General features: G+C 38.2%; 2 protein-coding genes across 7 annotated transcripts in view; one reads left to right on the top strand and one right to left on the bottom strand.

Annotated features, from left to right (window-relative positions):
• AASS (aminoadipate-semialdehyde synthase) overlaps positions 1-14876 on the top strand; it is a 28084-nt gene extending 13208 nt beyond the window's left edge. For both annotated transcript variants that reach the window (XM_014249053.2, XM_005519233.3), the window contains 10 exons: positions 2126-2255; positions 3101-3211; positions 4472-4580; positions 4957-5097; positions 6992-7159; positions 9191-9286; positions 10942-11057; positions 11235-11323; positions 11645-11821; positions 12353-14876. In XM_014249053.2, coding sequence (XP_014104528.1) covers positions 2126-2255; positions 3101-3211; positions 4472-4580; positions 4957-5097; positions 6992-7159; positions 9191-9286; positions 10942-11057; positions 11235-11323; positions 11645-11821; positions 12353-12471 — 1256 coding nt within the window. In that variant the 3' untranslated portion in view covers positions 12472-14876. The remainder of the gene's footprint in view (positions 1-2125; positions 2256-3100; positions 3212-4471; positions 4581-4956; positions 5098-6991; positions 7160-9190; positions 9287-10941; positions 11058-11234; positions 11324-11644; positions 11822-12352) is intronic.
• A 5571-nt stretch (positions 14877-20447) lies between these two features.
• Positions 20448-23326, bottom strand: part of PTPRZ1 (protein tyrosine phosphatase receptor type Z1) — a 130535-nt gene continuing 127656 nt past the window's right edge. For all 5 annotated transcript variants that reach the window (XM_014248842.2, XM_088055216.1, XM_088055217.1 and 2 more), the window contains 4 exons: positions 23134-23280; positions 22686-22828; positions 21985-22120; positions 20448-21477 (listed from right to left, as the gene is read on the bottom strand). In XM_014248842.2, coding sequence (XP_014104317.2) covers positions 21337-21477; positions 21985-22120; positions 22686-22828; positions 23134-23280 — 567 coding nt within the window. In that variant the 3' untranslated portion in view covers positions 20448-21336. The remainder of the gene's footprint in view (positions 21478-21984; positions 22121-22685; positions 22829-23133; positions 23281-23326) is intronic.

The following is a 23326-nucleotide window of genomic DNA, read 5'->3' as shown; positions in this document are numbered from 1 at the left end:
CATAAATAATAAATGGATGTGGTTCTGAGAAGAGACAAAGAAAATATTTGTTATTACTCGCAGCAGAAAAGGGTTTTGTAGCTTGGTGAGCATTTTGAATTTACGTAATTGATTTTAAAATGACATAGCCATGTTAAAAGTTAACTGTTTGCATGTGTGAAATTAGACGTTTAGAAATGTTTGCATGTACGGAAGCTAAAAGTAGTTTTCCTTCTAACCTGCTTTAGGCTTGGGATTGGTTTTGTAGATAGTCACCTTATTGGTATGTGGCTGTGTTTTCAGCCTTACAAAACAAGAATATGAAAATTCTCCATCTGTATGAGTGAAGTATCTGATTTTCTTATAACGAGTGTCATGGTGGTAGAACTTCAGACCCTGACCTTCCCATGAGCACTAAATGCCTACTTGTTTATTCCCCTGTTTTCATTTTATCTGTAGCATATTTCAGGCTGGGTGTCCCAGCAGTCCCTTTCTGTAGCCTTAATGATGACTTCACCCTGATTCTGGGATTTCAGATCTAAAACTCAGGCTCTATTGCCTTCTTGTCTGAAAGATGCTTTGCTGGGAAGTGGTTTCCCTTAAAACTTACAGTTTTATTGCTGCTGATTGTTGTTGTTACTGCTTTGTTTTTTTCTTTCTTTATGCTACTTTCATACTTGGCTGCTTTTGCTACCCTTCATGGTGATAACCATAGCACTTCTAACCTCTGGGAAAAGATCTCCTAGGAAGAAGAGGGGAAATCTAGGAAAGCTGCACCCTTGTTATGAGCACTGCCTGAGGTGGAAGAGAGAAGGATTAGAGCAATGTGCAGTGTCCATCCCTTTGGCACTATAGAGGTTGCATCCACTCCCTGCAGTGCAGTAGCAGGAAGAGAAACCAGGTGAACTGGAAGATTTGTTTTGCCAGGCACTGAACAAACATAGCCTCTTATCTGGGTAGCTTAAAAACATGCAGTTTCTACAGCACACACACACACAAAGCACAGAAGGAAAGAGACATAAATATATTGTTTAATATTTGACAGCAGGCAAGGAGGTGCAGAAAACACAAAGTGCGCATCACAGTGCCATCTTTGGTTTCCTGCTGTTAGGCTACACCACTTTAAATCCAGATGACGAAAACTTTAATTGAGAAACCTTCAACTTTTTTTAGTTTGAATTTGTAGATGATTTTGCCTAGCTCTTTTCCCACAGCACAATTTGATTTGTAGGATATAGAGAATCATCTTCTAGTAATGGTTGTTTCCCACTGACTCTGGAAAGGCCATAAGGAAATAAGGCACAGATGCTTTTAATTCTCCGTAAGCTTGTGCCCTGCCTGCTGCCTTCTTTGACCATTCCTTTTTCCTGACTATGTTCTCTGGCTTGTGCTGTCAGCGTAGTGAGCTGGGCAAGGAAATTAGTCAGATGTAGCAAATACTGGTTGTGTTACTGTGGTTCTCTTTTTCAGTTCTGCTTTCCTTATAATGGTAAGTGCTGATGCCTTTTTATCCCCCAGAAGCTTGTGTCCCATGTGCTGTCTTCTTTGGCCACTCCATTTTTGTTCTTTCTGGCTTGTGCTGGCAGCATGGTGAGCTGGGATGGGAATCAGTCAGAGGTGGCAAATACTGGTTGTGTAGTGGATGTCTTTCAGTTCTGCTTTTTTTATAACGGTAGTTAGGAGTAGGGAGGAAGAGACTGGGTTTATCCCATTTAGTTATAATACAGTATTTGGGATTGGGAGGACTAAGCCATACATAAATATTAAAAGTAGTCAGTTTGAACTTTTTACTCACACTTTACTTAAGCTAAAGCTTAATGTTTCTGTCTTTGTCATGTTAAAAATGGTGTTGTGAATTCATTTTTGCTTTAAGCTATTAAGCTGTTCTTAACTGTAAATAGGAATTCTGTTAAAGTGTATTGAAAGAGTTTTGAAATATTCCTATTTAAATGTGTGGAATGAGGGATCAAGTAAGTTTTTCTGAACACATTTGTTTACTAAATGCCTGATTGTTCTTCAACTGTTAGTGAAGGAAAACAAGCATGCATCTGTTTCTCTTTGGGAAATATGGCACAATTATACATGGGTGTGCTTTGAACTTAGCTTCATCTACAGGTAGCAGTTTGTTGTTTTATTTTTCAAACAGTATCTGTCATGAAGGAGCAACTTGAACAACTGACAACGAAGTACAGAAATGTTACTCCAGTTCATATGGATGTCCTTAACCATGAGGAAAAGCTGTCCTCTTTGGTGAAAAAACACGACCTTGTGATCAGGTCAGATTTCTGTGTTAGCCATGATAGGCTCAACCCTAAGTCATGCTGCTTCTTTTAGTTGATTGACTGAAATCAATGCATAAACTTTCATTTTTAGTGACCAAGATGTGGGGTCATATTTGTGTGTGTAAGTAGTTGTAACTGGCTGCTGCCTTCTCATGTAGTGGGGCATCAGATCTTTAAAAGGGGTTTTGACTTCTTCAGAAGTGTTTGCCAGTTAGGTGGACTCCCTTGTTAATGTGAAGGGCTGTTAGCATCCACAAGCTTATGCGTCCCTGGGATCAAACTTTCATGTTCACAAGGGGAGGCAGAATTCTGACAACTTGGTAATTTCTTCTGAATATCCCATTAATAAAGAACTCATTCCAGATATTGATACGGGGAAGGAACTTCATAGTCTTTGCCATTTGTTTCTTTTGCCACGGGTGTCATGAATGTTGCTTCTCAAAGTAGTTCACCAAGAACTTTATAATGCAAGCTTTCTCAAGGATGGTTTTTCAGTTTTGCATCTTCTAAACCTCCAGCATGCTTGTTTAGAAGATGTCTTTGGAAAGAGGTCAGTGGTTTGTGGTTTGCAGAGAAGTGTGACAAAAGATGCTGTCTCAGGAATGACTCCCCTGTTGTTTAGTGCCCTGTTCTGAGTGCATACAACAATGCTGTCCTGATAGGGTAGTGTTTCCCTTTCATAGGTATGGAGCTGCTCAGGGCAAGGTAGGTATGACTGTTTTTTTGAGCTATTACTTGAGCTCTTTTGTAGGCATTCAAAAAACTTTTGAGTGTCTTTCCAGTGACAGGATAAGTAACTGGTTGAATTTTGATGTTTCATGATTCTCCTTCATTTGTAGTTTGCTGCCTTATTCGGCACATCCTTTTGTTGCTAAGAAATGTATTGACAACAAAGTGAACTTGGTAACAGCCAGCTACTTAACACCAGCCATGAAAGAACTTCAGGAGAGGTAGGTGTGAAAGCAGCATCTCCCTGGTGTTGCTTCCTTTTTACTGCATTATCTAAATATTTTGTAGTCTGTTACACCTGCAACACTGAGTGTGAATCACTGCTTTCTGAATTCTTTCTGCTTCTCTTTCTGTGGTGGAGGGCCAAGTAACCTTCCCAAAGGTGCATGTTGCAGAGTGGAGCAAGGAGTGCATACCCCAACCTGGTTAGATTAATGCTCTAAATAATGGAATGTATTTTTCTGCCTGCATCATCCTATTTCATGTTAATGTGCTTTTTCCTCTTCCCTCAGACCTGTTAAGATGCTTGAGCTTGGCTGATATTCAAACTGAGTAGCTGTGCTGTCATATTCTACCAGCAAGCTTGTTTGTCATCCTTTGCCTTCCTCCAGTAAAAACTCATTCTTGGCTTAGTGTATCTACAGTAATCTCCTCCTTCATGCTTTTCTTTTGGATATGCCCACTGTATAATTTTCAAATTGGTGACAACTCTAACTACCCTAATGTGTCTGTTGTCATACTTACTATATAGGCTAGAAAGTTTTTTGAGTATGCAGCTTCTTCTAGGTGCTCCTCTGAGTCACAGTACTGGAAAATATGAAGCGTGTTCAGGTGAAGAATTGTATGTGCTGTGTCTTTACAGAAAAGAGAGAAAAGGTAGAAAAAGCTAGACTGGTTGAGAATCAGTGTTGCAGAAAGTGAGGGGTATTTAGGGGCCTCTCCTACCATTCTTATTGAGGATACAGCATGCTGTCAGGGAAAAAAATTTAAAAGGGCAAAAAAGACAAATTTATTTTGAAAATAAAAGAAACCCTCAGTTTGTAGTAATAAGTGAACTCCTGTGGGTCTGTGGGCAACTATTAAGAAAAAAAACAACCCAAATACTTGTAATTGTGGAAAGCAGACCTTTTAATCTCACTTGTCAGAGCTCCTTAGGACAATTGTGGCTAGCTCTGTTCTGCCCTCTGCATTACTACCTTCCTGCCTTATAGCTCTGTCCAGGAGATGTGGGATATAGAGTAGCTGGTAGAAATTTATTTTTTCACCAGCACCTGGGTGCAAATAAGTAAGAGAAACAAAGGTTAGAAGGCTCTTAGATGGTTGCCACTTTTCAGGATTTAATATCTGCTTTTGTTTCTTTATTCCCACAAACTGCAGACAGAGCCCAGAATTTACTGTGTTAGAGAAAGTTCACTGGGCATATTGGACAGATTTACGGAATTGTGAGTATTCTGATGACTCTGTATTTCTGTTATTTTTAGTGTAGAAGCTGCTGGTATTACAGTTGTCAGTGAAATGGGCTTGGATCCTGGTCTTGATCACATGTTAGCGATGGAATGTATTGACAAGGCGAAAGAAGTTGGTGCTACGGTAAGGTTAGCGGGTAGTGCACAGTTCTGCCAAGATTGTATTAGTAAAGTTGTTCTTTTAAAACCAAAGAGGTTTTGAGCATGTCACAGATGTGTAACAGACTCTGGATATTTTACTTTTTCTGATGCTTTGAATTTCATAGCTACAAATTCACTTGGGGAGACCATCAACTAAGATGGCCTTACCCCAGTGTATCTTTTGGTTTCCTCCCCTTTACAGGCAGTCCCCTCCCCTCAGATCCTTCTGATCTGGCCCATTTGGCCAGAAACAGAACAGAAGCAGAAATCTTAAGACTGATGGGGATTTTGCTGGGTAGATCTCTATGCATCCTGATCTGTCTTTTCACTGTTTCTTTTCCTGTGGATAAATCTGACAGGTTATATCGTACACTTCTTTCTGCGGTGGCCTACCAGCTCCAGAGCACTCTGACAATCCTCTGAGATACAAGTTTAGCTGGAGTCCACAAGGAGTGTTGCTGAATACAGTTCAGTCTGCTACATATTTAAAAGATGGAGAGGTGAAGTAATGGGAAAATTTTCATTTGAAACCATACTGTGGTTGGCTAAGGAAGGAATTGAGACTTGAAAGGTGCTGTGTTTACTTTCAAGCCAGTGGCAGTCAGCTGCCTAAGCCATTTGCATAAATCACTTATCACTTGTAATTTTAAAATAAAAAAAAATAATTGCATATCACTATGTTTGGAGCATGATGATACCTAGCTGCTGCCAGCTTTATTCTTACTTACTATGTGGAAACTGACTGCCAGGAAGGAATTTGTTCTAAAGATTAAAGCATTGGATTTGAGTTGACTTTTCTGGGTTCAACTTCCATTCTGTTGGGTGTTGCTTTTGCTACTTATTTGCCCTTTCTTTGGCCCTGTGAAACAAAGGTAAGAGTGCCTTATGTGTTCATAAATCAAACAGCTTCATTTTGTACTTGCACAATGCATAGTAGAGCACTTGATTCCTTTTTCTTTTGGTGCAATGTGTAATACCAATTTATCACTGAGTGGGTTTTGTGAAATGCTTTTTGGTCTGTTTTATAGAAGCTCTGTTTTGCTGTTTGTGCAGGAGTCATTAGACTTAACCTCACAAATGTCACTGCTTCTGTTTTATGTAAACATTGTAATTGATTTGTGCAAAGCTATTGCAAGCCATTATCACATTTCTGCTTTCCAGCACTATCTATTTCCACTGTCACTTGCTCAGAGTAGTTACTGCAATTGTCAAGGAGACTGCCTTGTATAACCACTGTAAAGTTTAGCTAGTTGCCTAAAACGCTTTGATCTGCAAAACTTAGAAATCTTTTGAAATGTAATCTTTTATGTTTTATGACATTTTGGCTCTCTACTGTTCTTATGAAAGTAAGAAAGGAGAAATTCAGGGATTGTTGGATCATTATTTAAAAGCAATGAAGTATAAGCTTCAGATGAAAAGGGTTCTTGGAAAATGTTAAAATATTTTGAATTTAATTCTGATCTGGTTCACCCATTGCTAGGAAAAATTAGATCATGCATATGAATGAATCATGAGAGCACTAGATGAGCTTGTCAGTAAGTTCTGCAATTTTTTCTCCTTGCCACTAAATACTTATCTTTGACCATTGGATTCTTTCTCACACCTTTCTTGCTTGGCAAACACAACAAGATCTTTAGGCATTGCAGCAAGCTTCACTGCTTTAGTATTTCTTCTAAAAGTAAACTTTGTCCCTTTGCTCAGAAATCAGAAAATGAGTTTGTATTGATGCTGCATAGCAGATCTGGGCTTTAGCTGCTTGATGGAAGCAGGGTTCAAGGCTGTGGTTGGGAGTGGTAAGAGAACTAGTCACCCGGATTTTTTGTTTTCCTTCCATGATGCTTTGTAGCTTCAAGTAAAGATACACATGGGCAGTAATTTTATATCCATGTGATGTCGCTTGATTTATTTTAATCTTTAAAAAAAAGGAACAAACATCCATGATTCTGTTTATGTCTGCCTTGTCTCCCATATAAAAAGCACCAAACAAAACCTAAACAAGATAATAAAGTATTTGACCAGAAAGCAGGGAGCTCATGCTTAGAATCTCCCCTCACACTGGTGCAGTTAGGGACATGCTCCAAAATTACATTAATGTAAATGAAATGGGAACCTGCTGTTTTAATATAAGTGCAGCAGGAATTAACTGTGTATGTGAGAAGAACATGGCTTGTTTTAGCCCTTTGTTTAGTAATGGCTGACACATTGCCTGCTCTTCCTGCACCAGATATGATTAAATGGCTTGGGCAACTGCTTTATTTAGATTGGGCCTTTGTTTGCACTTGGAACACCAAACATGTTTTTCCTGTTTTTGAGCATACTTTATCTTTTCTGTTCTAAAGTAAGTTGAATGTGACTGCACCAAAATAATATTTGCTGTTCTTTCACAAACTTTAGATTATCAATATTCCACCTGGAGGAGCTTTACTGGATTCTGTTACTCCAATGGATTTTTTCCCAGGATTAAACCTTGAAGGTTTTCCTAACAGAGACAGTACAAAATATGCTGAGCCATACGGTATTCAGACAGCTCGCACTTTACTGAGAGGCACTTTAAGATACAAAGTAAGTTGTTGGTATTATTATCAGTAATTATTGTTTTCCTCAAGAGATGAATGTTGTAATTTCAAGAAAACTGTGTATTTAAAACTCAGCTTTTTATAGGCCTGTACTTGCTATTTATGAGCTCCCCATTATGCCAGTTGAGAGAAAACCGAAAGCAGTTATTTGATTTTTAATGTAGCTTTACCTGCTGCATTTAACAGGTATTTGTTGCAAAATGGAAATATAGTTTTATTTGTTTTAGACAGCTGGTCAGTTGACTTGCATAGTCTGTGTTTCCTCTTTTTATTCTGGCTCTGTATCTGGTGTCAGATCAATAAAACATTTAAAAAATTAATAAATTCTGTTTAATTAAATTCCCATGAAAAATAGAATGTATAAATCTTACAGAAAATTATGATTTTCCACCAATCTGAGAAAGTTTTTCATTAAGTACCTAGAAATCTTAAATTTGAGGAGCTTTTTAATTTTGGTCAGCTAAATAAAATATTAAGAGATAAATGTCTTTTCCTTCTAACTGATTGAGTCTTTTCCTTTCATTTGTTAGATATCCAAAGCAGAATCAAAACAAAATATTTTTTTCTTTCAGATTTTCTTTTTTTAAATTTTTTTAGTCAATATACATTAAGAAGAAATAAACCTAAAACCATATTGAAAGTTTGAGAAAGCTTTTATGGATGTTGTATTATGTCTGTTAAGGTTTATGCCAAGGCTTAAGTTTGTTATTTGTCCATAGCCTGAGGAAAGTGTATGTCCTTTTTGTCTTAATTCCTCTGTTGCAATACAACAGGATTTTTTGAGGGAGGGAGGCTTGCTGAGAGGAGATAAAGGTGTGGAAGAAGATGGAAGACCAGTATGGGGGAAAAAGGGTTATAAATTGCAATAGCTCTCTTTTTTTTTAGTCTAGATACAATCTCTTTTTCAGAAGGTAAAAGTATGTGGGAGGCATCTATCTTATTGTGAAATCCTAATTTGTCAGTATCTGTTCTTCTGTTTGGTGCCTGTTAAAACTTTCTTCTTTTGTATGTGCTAGCACAAGGAACTGCAAAAATGTCAGGGTGACATTCCAAGTGGTTGTCAGTGTGCTGCAAGAATGCTGTTTCTGTGGTTAGTGCTGTTTTCTTAATGCCCACAGCAGGGCCAGCACTTTGGGCTGGGGGGATGTTGGTGGGGCTGTGGGGAAAGGTTTGCCATACCTTCACCTGCATGGTACTGACATGCCAGCACAGAGTGCTGAGCAGGACAGAAGTTAGTGTTGGCCCTTTGCACATGCTGCTGTGCTGCAGAGCAGAAAACAATCTGCTCACTGAAGAGGCAATCATCTCCTAGAAGTGCCTTTTAGAGATTAAGTTTAGATAGCTAATGGAGTCAGTTTAAAAAGAGGTGTCACACAGAAGGATCTCGCTGCAAGGCCATCTGAGCTGGTAACCTAGTGCTTGTGGAAGTGACTTCTAGTTTAATTAGTCTTCTTTCAGGGTGCTTTATTTCCTCCATTCTGCTTTTTTAGTGTTTCTAGTAATTTGCATGTAAGTGCTCTCAGGTATCCAGCAGCTGTGTGGGAATGTTAATGGGATAAAAACAAAAGTAAGCAGAAATCAGTTGAGACTTCTTTCATTTTGCAGCCTAACGCAGCCTTTGCAGTTCCTTTCAAACTATTCTACTGCTTTGTCTGTCTGATATTCCTGAAGATGAGAAATAAGCACACAGGATTCTTACCTTTAAAAGCAGCCTATGTGATGTCCGCACAATCACAATGGTGTGAAACTGGGTGAACAGTGTTCTGCGTTGTGCTCTGTGTATTGATGACAGAATAAGCCATTAAAAAAAAAATATTGAAAAGTGGGGAAGGGTGGAGGGGGCTGGGGAAGACACTGCCCTGTGGCAGTGACCTCACTGGCATCAGGTTATTGTGGCTGACTTCCCAAGAAAATAATTCTAAACTGCCACAGTTATGTCTATCACTACTTTCAAACCAAGGAGAAATACCTGTTTCAAGTGATTAATATATTTAATGGTGTTATTCTTTTATTTCAGGGGTACTCCAGAACTATGGGGGGCTTTGTAAAACTCGGATTAATTAATCCAGATCCTTATCCTTTGCTAAACTCAGCTAAGCCACCTCTAACCTGGGTGAGTTACTTTGCTTGCTCTGCCTTTTGTCCTCTGTTTTATTGATGATTTTCCTATTGCTAGACTTGGGTGTACTTAGCAATGAGAATCTTGTACTGCATCCTGATCTTTGATTTTTTTTCCTGGAAATGAGGAAGACTTTCTTCAGCAGAAATGGAATAGGGTGCTGTAACAGGTTCCCTGATAGACTCTGATTGGAGGCTTTCAGGTCTCAGCTAGACAAAACCATGGCCATATTTTTATGAATCGTCTTATGTTTTTTGTTAGTCACAGTCTAGTCCTCAGTGCTGAGTTTACAGTGTCCTTTTTGTTACTGGCTGATGATCTTCAGTGTAAAAGTATTTTTTAGGGCATCAAGAAGGATTGATGGAAGGAAGAAGGAAGAAGAGATTGTGCATAAAGGAGTATATTACAATTTTTTTTCTGTTGAAAATCTATACAAGCATTTTTTTTGTTCTTCGGTTATGCTGCTTTTCTGTCTTGATTTTGGGTGCCTTACTTTATCTTTATCTCAGCCAAGACATGACTCTGATGTGATGCTGTTACATTTGACAGTCAACATTTTCATTGTTTCTGTGGACAAAAAGGGTATTTCATATTTCAGTATGGGATGAAGAGAGCTGAAGAATGTCTTGAGTATTCTCAGAACCAAGAAAGCAGAAGGTGAAGAGGCCATAGTCTTGCTTGTCTCTGACTAACATAGTATTGGGAAGATGAGCAAACTCCAGGAGTTTTTGGGTGGCCATATTGAAATTACTTTTTTTTCTTTTTTTTTTCTTTTTTTTTTTTTGAGATTATTTTTGTCTACTTTCAGTTTTAGAGTTGATATTTTCAAGTTTTCTTTGTAAAAAGGGCTGGAATTTCCAGTTCTTCTAGCCTCAATGATTAAGTATACAGTGTTATGTAACTGTAAAAATAGCTATAAACTCACTATTCTCACTGCAAATATTTTTTTAGCAATATTTTTACATCTTTATACTTTTCCTTTATCTACTCTGCCAGAGAAGTAGAAGAGATGAGCTAACCTGAGCTTGTAGACTCTGCAGTGCTTGCTTATTTCATATCTTGCTCTTTATTTTATATCTTGCTCATAGTTCTTTTTATTATCCACTTTGCTGTGAATGAAGCAAGCAATGATAAGCATCTAGGTGGCACAAAATGGCCTTCAGATATGCACAAGTATCATGAAAAATCTCTTTGGTAATACAAGATTGCCAGAGCCTTGTTCATCTTATTGGTCTGTGTTCTTCCTTTTGGAAGGGATGTTCTCCATTTCTAGACAAACTGAGAGATATCCTATCTCTGAGTTTTCACTCTGTCAGTCTTCTCTTTCATCTTAATATTCTCCTAGTGTTCCTTGTTTATGCAGGTTTCTATGTTCTTTCTTTGCTGCCAGAGGAAGGGATAAGACTAAAATGTAGGGGGAAGTAGCTGAGAGGTGGGGTATAAAGACTTTTAGGAAAAGATAATCCCTATTTTCACCTGCTGTGATTAAAATTCTCAATCTTTCTCACTTTCCCAGTACACATAAGCTGTCTTCTCAGAAGTCCTGGATTTTAACTGATCTTAGTGGAGTAGCTGGTTCCTAAAACCTTGATTGAGGTGGAGTGGGAACAGATGTCAGGCCTTCATGAACCTTTTTTGTTTTCAAACAGAAAGAGCTCATGTGCAAACTGGTTGGAATTAAGTCACCTGCTGAGCCCGATGTTCTTAGAGAAGCTGTATTTAGCAAACTGGAGAAGGACAAAAGTCAGCTGGAAGCAGTGGAATGGTAAAATGTTCCAAAGATTTTGAGAGTTTAAGAATAAAAAAAGAAGTGTTTGCAATTCTAGCCATTTTGGTTCATGTTAAGACTGTTAAACTGGTATGCCAAACAGCTGGAAATTAAAAAACTGAGATGAAGCTGCTGATAGGCAATGATCTAAGACTTTCTCATTTCTTCTGCCAGGTTAGGTTTATTGGGAGATGAACTGGTTCCAGCAGCAGATTCCATTGTAGGGGCTCTTGCAAAGCACATGGAGACGAAGCTACCCTTTGGTATGTGATAAAGTCTTCATGGGTTTGAGCAGAACAAGGCAATATCTTTTATAATCCTTAACTAGATTAGTTTGTTCACCTTAGTTAATAAACCTTCATCATAGTTTTTTTACTGTATTGTGATGTTCCCTACTTCCCCAATTTATCCTTTCCCTGTTACACTTTTAGTTTGATTTTAGTATTCTTTCCTCCATAATAGTCCTCGCCTTCAGTCATTCCCTGATTTACCTGCTGTGTATGTGTAGTGCCTTGCTCTTCAGGGACCTCATCTCAATATGACTGAAATACAAGTAATGAATAGTTTGTGTGCTTTTCTTTTAGGAGCTGGAGAGAGAGATATGATTGTTATGAGAAGTGAAATAGGTCTCAGGCATCCTTCTGGCCATTTGGAAGACAAATTTATTGATCTGGTGGTCTATGGGGATAACAAAGGATATTCTGCAATGGCTAAAACAGTAGGATACCCCGCAGCTATTGCTGCTAAAATGGTTCTAGATGGTAAGTGGCTATTCCATCTTCAGTAACAGTATTTCAATCCTCTGTATCTTCCTGCCTGTAGAAGGTAAATATGTAGTGTTTTGTATGTTTATGTGTATTTTTTTTTTAATTTGTCAGACTCTTCCTGTCTTATTTACAGGAATTTTTAATCTGCATGTTTGGATGTTCAGATGTTCAGTGACAACTCTTAATTTACTGCTTAATCCACAAAGATTTTTAAGTCATTTAATATTAAGTGTTACATTGAATATTAAATGTAGCGTAGAGAAAACCTTTAGCATGATAAATTATAATTGATTATGTCACAGGGCTGAAAGATTCAGCAGCTCCTTGCAACTCGATCTGGCTGTGTCCAGCACAGCAACCCCCACCTTGCCCACAAAATCCCCACTGTGCAGCTACCAAAGCCTTTCCAAATAAACCTGCTAGAGCACTAACTCACTAACACTAGTAGTTAGTTACTACTAACTAGTAACTACTAGTGTTAGTTACTAACACTAACTATGTGTCTTTTTCATGCCTTTATTTCAGGTGAAATAACTGCCAAAGGCATGGTCATACCTTTGACAAAGAATGTTTACGGGCCAATACTTGAGCGCGTTCGGGCAGAAGGCATTATGTACAGCACTCGCAGCGTTATCAAACAGTAACTGAAAACTGTGGATTTAATCAGGTTTTGGCCTCCTTTGGTTCCCCCACCTCCCCTTCTAGAATCTCACTTTGGACCAGCTAAGGGCATTTAAGACCTGCCATTTCATACACAAATGTTGCCTTCCATAAAACCCGCCACAAGGCTTGATGTAGAAACCATAGATACTCACAGACTGTGATATTTTCCTCTTAAAATTCTTAAACTTCTATGTACATGTTTCAGCATCAATCAGAACTTATATCTTTTCTAAAATGTCTCAGAAGGGTTTTTTATTGTTATTAGAGTTTATCTTCTAAGTCTATAGCGTTGTTATTGTGACAAATTTTAGCTGGAAGAAAAATCTGTTAGTGGATTATTTTGTGGTGGAAAAGTCTGGGTAATGAACTCCACTGATGAAGTTTGATTGTTCATGTGGTAAAAATAATTTTTCAGAAAAATGGAGATGAACATGATACTTAAATTTTAAGTCTGGTTGTCCCTTTCACTTTAGCAGTATTCATGAGTGTTTTCACAATAACAGTATGCAAAAGATAGCTAGAAATTCTGCACTACTAGCAAATAAGATCTTGTTAAATCTTGAAAATGTTCCATTCTTAAATATTTGAAACCTAGATCTTAATATTTTTAAATCACTTTATAATGAATGTAAATTTAAATTCATTTGAGGAGGGAGGAAATTTAGAGCCAGCTTCCCCCCATACCCTTTCTTGTTAAAAAGTGGAAGCTGGTTGCAATATATTGAAATACCTGCTGTTAAATGTTGCCTTGTGCTGTGGAGAGAGCACATTAACGTTTGGCTCTGCAGCTAGGAAGGGCAGTCTGAAATACAGCACAGTTACTGTGCTTGGAAGATGCTCCAAATGACATGTTTACTCTTCCCACTTACACTGCATGCCTCATCCAGGTTAAGTACTGTTACGAAGGGAATTCATTGTGTAGTATATGCAGCTTTGGAATGCACTATGTTTAGAGGTTGAAATTGCCACTTTTTGAGTTAGCTTCTATCCTTCTGCTTTCATGGTTTTGAAGCGTTCACTTGGGAACCTATGCCTACTACTCCGAGCAGTGTCACTTCAGGCTGACAGTTTGCCAACACACCAGCTCATTTGCTGCTGAGTACTGTGCTGTCAGATGTGTCAGCCCTGCTCTAGCTGCAGTTTAGCCACATCAGTCCAGAACTGAACTTCAGCCCAAGTGCAGCTTTTCTGTAACGTAGCACAAGTTGCCTCCTTTCATTTCAGACCTGCTTCTCTGGCTTCTGCTTAGGGATTTCTACACCACCTTGCAAGTCTAAACATGGCTTAGACTTCACCAGTCAGGTCTGTGAGGTATAATGCTGTGGGCAGGTTGTATTTGGACTGGTACCTGTGCACCTGCCTAGAGCTTGCTTTTTCTAAAGCTGCATACTGATGCAGGAAACTGCTTTCAGCTTTGCTCACAAATGCACTTTGCTGATAAACGCACAGCCTTTTCCTTCCTGAGAACCAGTGCTGTAATCACAGTTCCAAGAGGCTGCAATTCCAGGTGTTGTTTTGCATGGTAGAAAAAGCAGCCATAACAATAATTCGAGTTTTGATCTCTAGGTTTTGCGACTCAGGATTTGGATTTTCTTCGTGCAGATGAAATGAAATAGCAGCTGCTAGAGTTAGGTGAAAGGAATGGAAGGGAGAAAGAAGGGCAGAGTGTTACTGTGAAAGAGAAGGACTTTTTATACTGAATCAATGCTTTTTTAATCCAAATTTGGATTCTGTTACAGATCCATGCATATATCACACAAAATCCTGTCTCCATAAAGATGTTTTGCTTCCCATTGATGTTACAGGCTGTTGGTCTGTTGTCTGTCTGTTAGACACAGCTCGGGTAAGGATGGAGCCTGCAATGAATATTCTGCTCTCTGCTGCTTCCTCCTCCAGGTAGATTAATGGCCTACAAATAAAGGTTAAAGTTACATTTGTATCTGCTGGTCCCTTCCAGTCCAGCTTGGTGAGACCAGGATTTTACTTGAGAATTCTCTGTTCCCTCCCTTAGCCCACAAATACACAGCCATGGAGTTGTTCCTCTGTATATATGCATGTACCATACTTGCTTTTCTGCCTTGGAAGTGCAGTGTGGGATGAAAATCAGAATTTTTTACAAGTATCTAATATTTTTGGAGCATTAAAGAATGAGCACTGCAGTGTTTTCATCAAGAAACACTGCTACTATTTTTGAAACATTTTATATTGGAATATATTCCTAATTCCCAGTGCAATGCTGCATTTTGTTTTCTATGTTTAGACTTAAATGAATTTATTGCTTATCTTTTTGTATGAAGATTATACTTCTCAGTTCTCTTTGCATATTACTGGTAAGATAATTGTATCTTATACATGAGATTGCTTGAAAAATAAATCTGAAATCCTCTGTTTTGTTGTCATGTTGTCTCTACAGTCTAATAATAAGATGTACCTGGGATTTAGTTTTTCACGTAGATGGTTGTATTGAAAGGATGCCTACACGTGGACTTTTCTCAGTGCATGAAATACCTCTGCATACTTCTTGCTAGACTCACAGGAGAAAACTCTTCAAGAATTGTTTAAACAAGCCCATCTATATATTTATATACATATATATATATATATATATAGGTATAGCAGTATCTAGATAATGTTCAGCTATAATCTCAAGAGATTTTTTTTCAGCACATTTTTGGGCACAAGGACAACTACTGAAGTGTGGTAAGCTACAGAACAGTAGATGTATGATCTCTCCCTGTGCCCCAGGAAGGCATGGAACCTTGGTGTCTCCCAGCCTGTCTCAGCTTGAGGACCTTGCTCAGCTGAATACATGGCTTCTGCTATCACTGCCTGTGCTGAAAGGCTCTTAAACTCTTTGTTCACATCAGGCTTCAAGGAACAGATTGTTTCACTCTGTCTCTCTCATTTTTTCATTTTGGAATTTATACTATTGCCAGATCTTCATGACATGGAAAATCACAGTTTCTTTCTGAAATGAAGGTTCTTGAGCCCATTACACTCAGACTGGTTTCTTTGCCTCTGTATTTCACACTCTCTCAGCCCCAGATATTCCTACAGGTGAGGATTATATCCCTTGGAGGGACTGGCGTACAAAAGTACAAAAAAAAGTACAAAAGCCAGGAAAAGGTGTAAGCTCATAGCAAAATAGCTGTTAATGGGTGGAGAAAATGGGCTCTAGTGGTTGTGATTAACCTGGAAAACTAAGAAGATGATGGGGAGAAAAAAAATTAGCTGGGAGTGTCTACCAGAATTTATCAAGGCAAATCACACCATCTCAAATATATTCCTACTAAAGTACTGTGTACAGGTTGTGACTATCTGGAAACAAATTAATTCCATAAGCCATAAGAATTCCATTCCATAAGAAGTTTTGTGTTTTTTTCCCATCACTTCTTTTGGCTTTGAAAGGAAAGAATGAATTTGAAATGGAGGGGAATTGGACATGATGTGGGCAAATATTGTGAAAGAACCTTCACTTTTTTCTTGTCCCTTTGAAACCCTAATCCACTAAAGCACAAACCTGTGAGAAGTGGATGGTCAGACACAGGCCTTGCTGCCGGGAAGTAGTGAAAACTAAGACTATAACCTATGACACCTCAGACCTAGGGTAGCAGTTGGGCCTTTGTTTCTTTTTTTAACCCCAACAAGACAATATTGTTCATCTCCTCCCCTGCTGTGCTTTGTTTATGCTTCAGAATGAGAGAGAAAGGATTTTAACTTTGCTAAATTCACCTTGAAGTAAGCATTTACCACAGAGAATTTCAACCTGCCTGAAATTACATTATCCTAGGACATAGCAAAGAACTATAAAGCCAGCTAAAGCACTGTGATAAAACATTGCTAACAAGTTTTCTCAACTGATTTTTGAAGTCCAATGATTTTTGAAGTATTAGTTGATTCGCTGTTGTACTGACAGTGATTAGTTTTTATGACTTCTGTTCACCACTTATTGCTGATTCTTGTAAAGCTTTTCCATAGGTATTAAATCTCCACATCACAATAACTAAAAAGTTGATGATAGTAAATTACTTTTCTTCTTTTTTCTTTTTAAACTCTCAACTCTTTTATGATTTCTTAGGAGGAAGATCACACTAATCAAGTTTTCCCTGTCACACATGACTTACAGCTTTGTAAAGAAAAAAGCTTAACCTGATGTTGTTTATTAATATCTTACTTTTTACCAGAGATACATAACATCTTCTCCACACTTGACCCAGTTTGAAAAGGCAGGCTATATGTCTTTTGAGTCTGTAGCTTGGATTATAAGAAAAAAATTAATTAGAATATGGCCTTTGTCTGAGAGAGGAACTGACACGCATTTATTAAAATCTGTAATCCATCACAGTTGAAGATTATAGAAGATTTTTTTTATGATTCTTATTTTTTTTCTAGATCAGAACCAATATGTGTGAGTAAAGAGATTATCTTAAGCACTTATGTTTTAAATAACTTGTCAGCATGCTAAGATGATGAATGTGATTACAAACATCTCTGGAAGAAACTTTGAATGACAGCTGATTTCTTGGATTACAATTTTAAAACGTCTGCAAAATATTTAGGTTGAATGGAACGGTTATATCAAGATGGGATTTTAGAAAGGAGGATTCCTTTTTTGCTTTTGGTCCACAGATGCTTGAAAAAGCAAAATAGAATTAATTGGCCTAAAAATTACTTTGTGTATACAACTATATCAAACTGTAAATACATTAGCAGAAGATTACTTCATGCTTGTTATTTGGTATGTGAGACAACAAGCCAGTTTTCCAGAAGAAAAGGCTGAAGAAGTAGCACACGAGATGTTAGTGCAGTGAAGTGAAGAAGTATAGTATCTGCTAAAAAGGCTATAAAATATGGTTTTCAATTTGCCATAAAATCACAATTAACCTTTCTGGTGTGTACACCCCTAGAGATTAGGATATCAAATTTTTTTCTATAATTTTTGAATAAGATGGGGGAAGTACATAATATTGCTGTCCTTGTTATCCTAGATGTGCAAATGAAATTTATCAGCAAATCTGAGTGCTTTAGAGGAATTAGTAAGGAACCCTTAGGCCACTTGAAAAAGAAAACAATCCCTTCCTCTAAGCTCAACCATTATACACCTTTGTATGCACCAAATTTGTGCCTGAACACTGAAAAATGTGTATGTATAATTCTTACAAAAAGTGCATTGTCTGGGACAATGCACCTGTTATGTCCATTTTTAACTCCTGTCAACCCCCAAACTCTTTAAATTAAAATGATTCTAGATCCTATTTGTCAAAAGCAATTAACTCCACTAGGGATACATTGCATGTTTGCTTGCATTTAGGAGTCCTAATCTCAGTCCTGTTCTTCCTGAACTTCCAGAATTACTAAATATGCAACCATGGAAAGGACCACAGGGTTAAAAAAAAAAAAAAAAAAAAGAATAAAAGGTGTAAAACCTGAATAGATATGTTTTAGCCCAGAAAAGAAGGTTCCCTCTGAATTATTTCATGAACTGTTTGTATCTTTGAACTAAAGATACTAAACTAAATGAGAGACACAGAGTGAAACAGAACTAAAGAGATGAGTACTTGTATCTGTGGGCACGTGGCTGGCACCCCTGGCCCAAGGCTGAGCAATCTGCACAGAGCCTGAGAAACTTGCTGGAGAGAGCAAGAGTGAGCAGCTGACAGGAGTTAGGAAGTGTGCCATAAAGTCTGGTGGTGCTACACAGGCAGTTCATGGAAGTTATGTGAGGCAAGGCCAAGCTCTGGTGGAGACCTTTTGGAAAGGAAAGCTTGTGAGGATAGAAATTCCAGGGAACTTGGTAACACCATTGTGGCTGAGATGATCTAAGTGGCAGCAGCTGAGGTTTGACTTTTGGGTATGGGGTAGCAAAGCTAAGACCCATGAAAGTAATTGGGTAAGAATTTTTTTTACCTGCAGAGATGGACAAGGTTGGAGAAACAGAGGCACTGTGGAGAACAGGGAAGTAATAAGCACAGGAACGAGGAGAGAAGAGGGGTAAAAGGTGCTTGTGCTGACTGCCAGCGCCTCATCCATTCATGCTGTGTCTGACCATGGTCCTCTGTCCTGCCTCCTTCTGAAATCCTAGTCCTATTCTCTGTGTCATGAATCCTATTTCTAGCATCCTGTGTGTGTGTGTGTGTGTGTGTGTGTGTGTGTGTGTGCCTCCCTGTATGGAACATGTGCACTGCAAGTTCCCTGGCTGGACCTGCATAGGGCCACTGGGCTCACGGGAATCATCCTGCATGCAGCTCTGGTGGATGGGGAAAGGGAAACCTCCAGGGTCCCGAGTCAAATGGATTCAACCACTCCGTAACCTCTGGGACTGTATGGCTGTGGCTATAAAGAGAAGTGGTCAAAGGTAAAAGAGAATTCAAATGCACTAATATTTTAACACAGTTTTATAAACCTGCTATGTTACATGGTCTAGATGGCCTTCAGTGGTCCCTTCCAACCTTACACCATCCCTGTGATTTGGTGATACATTGTTTTGTCTATATGATTATTTTTCTTGCAATAAAAGAGTGTAACAGCATGACAACAACTGCATCACTGCTAGCTATTTTGACATTTTGTGCCAGTCTGTCTCCTTGTCTAGGGCCTTCATGCTCATTTCATGTATCAACAGTATGAGGATTCTTTAAAGATTCTGCTGTTAAGATTCCTCTAAATCTGAATTTATTTTAGCTTTGTTGCAGCTCCACCTAGCCTCAATCCCACACTGCTGAGGGGGTCTAGATCTATCTGCTGACACAATGAGCTCCCTTAGACATGCCTACTCTAGGAATCAGTCTACTAAAATCCCCAAGCTCACATCAGGCCTGTCTTTTCCTATGCTTAGTTTTCATCTCAGATAGAGTCCATTATTTTCTGTGCATTCTACTCCAGAACACTATTTCTTCTATCAGTATTTCTACACAGCAACTGTATATACTGTACAAAGTGAGAAAATAGTTGGTCTTTCTGCCCATGATGCCTTGGGAGGCTACCTAGAACAGAGGCTAGACAGTGTTAAAGGAATATAGTAGGTATTTATTAAAAATGCTTTCAGTGGATACACCTTGGGAAGTACAAGACCCTGGCCATGGCTATATTCAATATGGAAGGTGGGTCATGAGTTTTCACACTTTTATGAGTTTTGGTCTATTTACGTATTGGGGTTATTTGTCCAATTACAGCTTCAGGTTATGAAGTCCCATCCACCCAGTTTGCTCTCCTCAATTCGCTGTTGTTTATACTTTTTGGGCCTGAAGCTGCAACTTGTCCTTGGTTCTCAGGCTGGAAAAGGATTGTTTTGTCTAACTAATCTTGCTAACACTTTTTATGAAGTTCAGAGTTATACACTAATGCAGTACAGAATCTGGAAAATATGAAAGCTAAAACTTAAGGCAACACCCACGCTAGCTTTAAATGAACATTTCACTCTGCTCCAGGCTCCTCCAGCCCTTTGGTGGTGCAACCATCAGTACAATCAGTATCTTTTCTCACCAGTTCTGAAGGTTACAGAAAATGATTGAGGCCAATTTGAAACATTTTGCTTTGGTTCTTGCAGGGACTGCTTGTTTTATTGCTTCCCGAAGTTTGGCCGTTCCTTGCCAAAGGCAGCAGAGCTCAGCAGCTGAATGACTGATCTGAAGCCAAGCCAGCACAGAGGTGTCTTGGGAAGGGCCCCCTGAGCCACTTGGGACACCTGGCACAGCCCATTAACACGGGACAACCTGTGGCAGACTGGCAGAGGTGGGAGGAGATGCTAAAAAAGGAGCTAAGGTGGACATTATAGGTATGGATAGGAGCAGAGATTAAAAACCATAAAAGTTTTCTACTAATGTCTCCTGAACTCGTGGATTCTGTAGGAGGAGGAGCTGTCTGCAGATCATCCTCAATTAAGTCCTTGTTCTTGTAAGTAAAAGCTCTCCTGCATGACAGTGCAGACTGTTTATGTGGAAGACTACTAAACACAGACTGGAATATTTATATTTATTTTTGCAATACCAGGGTAAAAACAATTTAACAATGCCAAGTATAGTGTTAGTCTCATAAAAAGTTTTCATTTCAAAACAAATTATTTCTAGTTCCCACAAAAAGTTAAAATCACATGCAGCTATATGAAGGTAAATTCCTTAAGATGCACAATTATATATCAGAAGACTTTGTTAAAGTAAAAACATACTGACTACATTATTTTAACAAGGCAATTACACAGAACTAGAAAACTGCCTCTGTAGTAAAATATAAAAATCTACAATTATAAATATAAATTTGGTCCATGGATCACTACAGAAGTAGCAGTATTTACAGTAAGTATCAGATTACTATTCTAAATGTCTAATTGAAATGTTAAAATGTTGAATGTTATGTAGAACAGTATTTTATTTACATTCTACTATATTAAAAGTTGCATTTCTAGCAAATGTAAATTGTTATAAATACAGCGAATAAACCAAATACTAAACCCATGACATGTTTTTAATCAAGGATTCCCTAGCATCTATAAATACGGTAATTTTAAGTTAAAAGTAAAGCCAGATAAATCAAAAAAAAAAACCTAATACTGAAAAAACATACACAATTCAATAATTAGAAACACTGTAAAAGTCAATCAAGTTAGTCCAGATGTAACAATGAACAAGAAATCTTTCAAGAAAAGGCACACATTGTTAATGATAAAAGTTCCACAGTAAAGTTGTATATAACAGAAATGACTTGGTTTGAGCAACGGCTGGGGTCTGATTATATATATACTGACTGGACAGATTTTCCCCACCCAAAGTATAAAACTGAAAATGATAATGGTAAACTCCAGGTGTGATTGGTGTGATGCAGTGATGTGTATGTTTGATTTGATGTGCTAATTAAACTAAGGATTCTAAACTTTCAGCTGCATTTCCATCAGGTAAAGCTGAGCCATTACTGTCCATGGATGCTGAAGGGTTTTCTTCTTGTCTTGTGCTGACGAGGCTGAGAATAGCTTTGTATAGAAACTGGTACTGTTCCTGGAGAAGAAAAGAGGATACACTCAGGATGTTGGCAGAAATAGTTATCTTGTGACACTGTTGCTCAAAATTACTTAACGGCTGATGTGTCAGTCTGTTAATGTACTGTGCTCCAGAATTTACTGTGCCACTTAGCAGCTTTATTATTTTCTGACTAATGGCTCCCCCTGTACACAATGTAAAGCACAACATTAGGGAACATGGCAAAAGTAGGGGAGAAAGCTGTATTTTAAAATAAATATTATATGCTGAATCTGATCCATGTTAAATTGCATATCTGGGGACAGATTAGAGTTACTGTTTGTCTGTTGGCTTTATTCTCATTTTTTTGTCATCTGAATTCTTTCCAGGAAGATTTATTTTTCTACAGCACCTCTGGAAGACAGTTTTGATTAATTCATTCAGAAACTAAGATGCAAATAGTTCAGTAATGTTGCCCTAAGATCTAAGCAGGCTAATAATGTCACATATAGGGGAAAAAAAGCACACATTTTGCTTATTACTTACAATGTCTGTAAAGATTCCAGGCCTCATCAGATTTATCATCTTTGCTACGTGGTAAACATCCACTGAATTCTCATTTTCCAGTTGATGCATTAGAGTTGTTAATGCACAGAAAGTACCTGCTGTCACCCCTCCATGCCTTTGTAAAGTAAAACAAAACAAAACTCTAGAAATTGGGTCAAGTTTTACAGCTAGAGAAAAATACAAATTCTGGGGCAAACTGGTAAGATGAATTTCTGTCATGTGGTATCTGCCATATCTGAAACAGCTCTGCCCAGCACTGCCTTAAAAAGACTTTCACAGCACCTGGCTACAACTTCATGGAGTTATTTCTCTACAACCCTCTCTAGCCAAATAAGATTTGGGTCCTTCAGTGTTTCAACATTTTGTTATTTTTTGCCATTATTGAACAGCTGGAGAAGGGTATGGTGCCTTATCTGAACAGTTAATTCTTTCAGTAAAAGGCAATGAAGCCTTAACTGACTTCCTCCCTAGTGACCTACCTGATAACCATCTAGAGTATCAAAATCATAAAACTGAAATGAAGTATGATAAAATAAAAATGTTTCTCTTGTTGATGCAGCTGGAGCAGTAGCATCACCACTACTGTTAAGTGCAGACTTTCTGCCTTATTTTGGCAACTTTCACTCAGTGAAAGGATGGTTCTACAGAAAAAAATCAAAACAGAAAAGTGCAGTTCTTACTCATCGTGTACAATCATGGGCCCATCACGGTTGGAAACTTCCTCTTTGATGATGCTGATTAGTTCAAAGGTTTTACTAATGGGGCTATCAGGATTTGGCCATTTTGGACACTGAAAATGCCTCACTTCAAGTACATAGTCATCCTAAATGATTAAAAAAATACAAACAAAAAAACCCCATTAATCAATTTTGTAAAAGATTGATTTTCTTTATTCTTTTTCTTCACCTTGTGCCACCTCCAACCTCCAGATGCAGAACCCCACTGCTGTAGAGGTTGGACTACCCTATTCCCCATGTCATCATATTACCTTATAGACATATCCCTTTCAAGGATGTTTCTAGGGCATGGATTTTTTTTAATCAGACATTTATCATCAAAAATGTAACAAATTGTGGGCATTGCTTTCAGAAAATCAAGTCCTTAGTTATATGCTTATGACAGCATTACCTGTGTAGCTTCTAAAATGAAGTCTTGGATTATGAGCTTCTCCTCATTAGACAGACACTTGTGTTCTTCAGCAATCATAGTGACTTTGAAACTCTCACAGTTTATAGGCTCATCTTTATTTGGCCAGTACACAAATTCATCTTCAGCCTCCAGGAAAAAAAAAAACAAACCAAAAATGGAGTCATAAAAGCAA

Source organism: Pseudopodoces humilis, chromosome 5, assembly GCF_049639895.1.
Source record: "Pseudopodoces humilis isolate 2021_Gansu_Grassland_sample_001 chromosome 5, ASM4963989v1, whole genome shotgun sequence".
Lineage (NCBI taxonomy): Eukaryota > Metazoa > Chordata > Aves > Passeriformes > Paridae > Pseudopodoces > Pseudopodoces humilis.
Note: the sequence above shows the minus strand (reverse complement) of the source record. Positions and strands in the feature narration are given on the sequence as shown.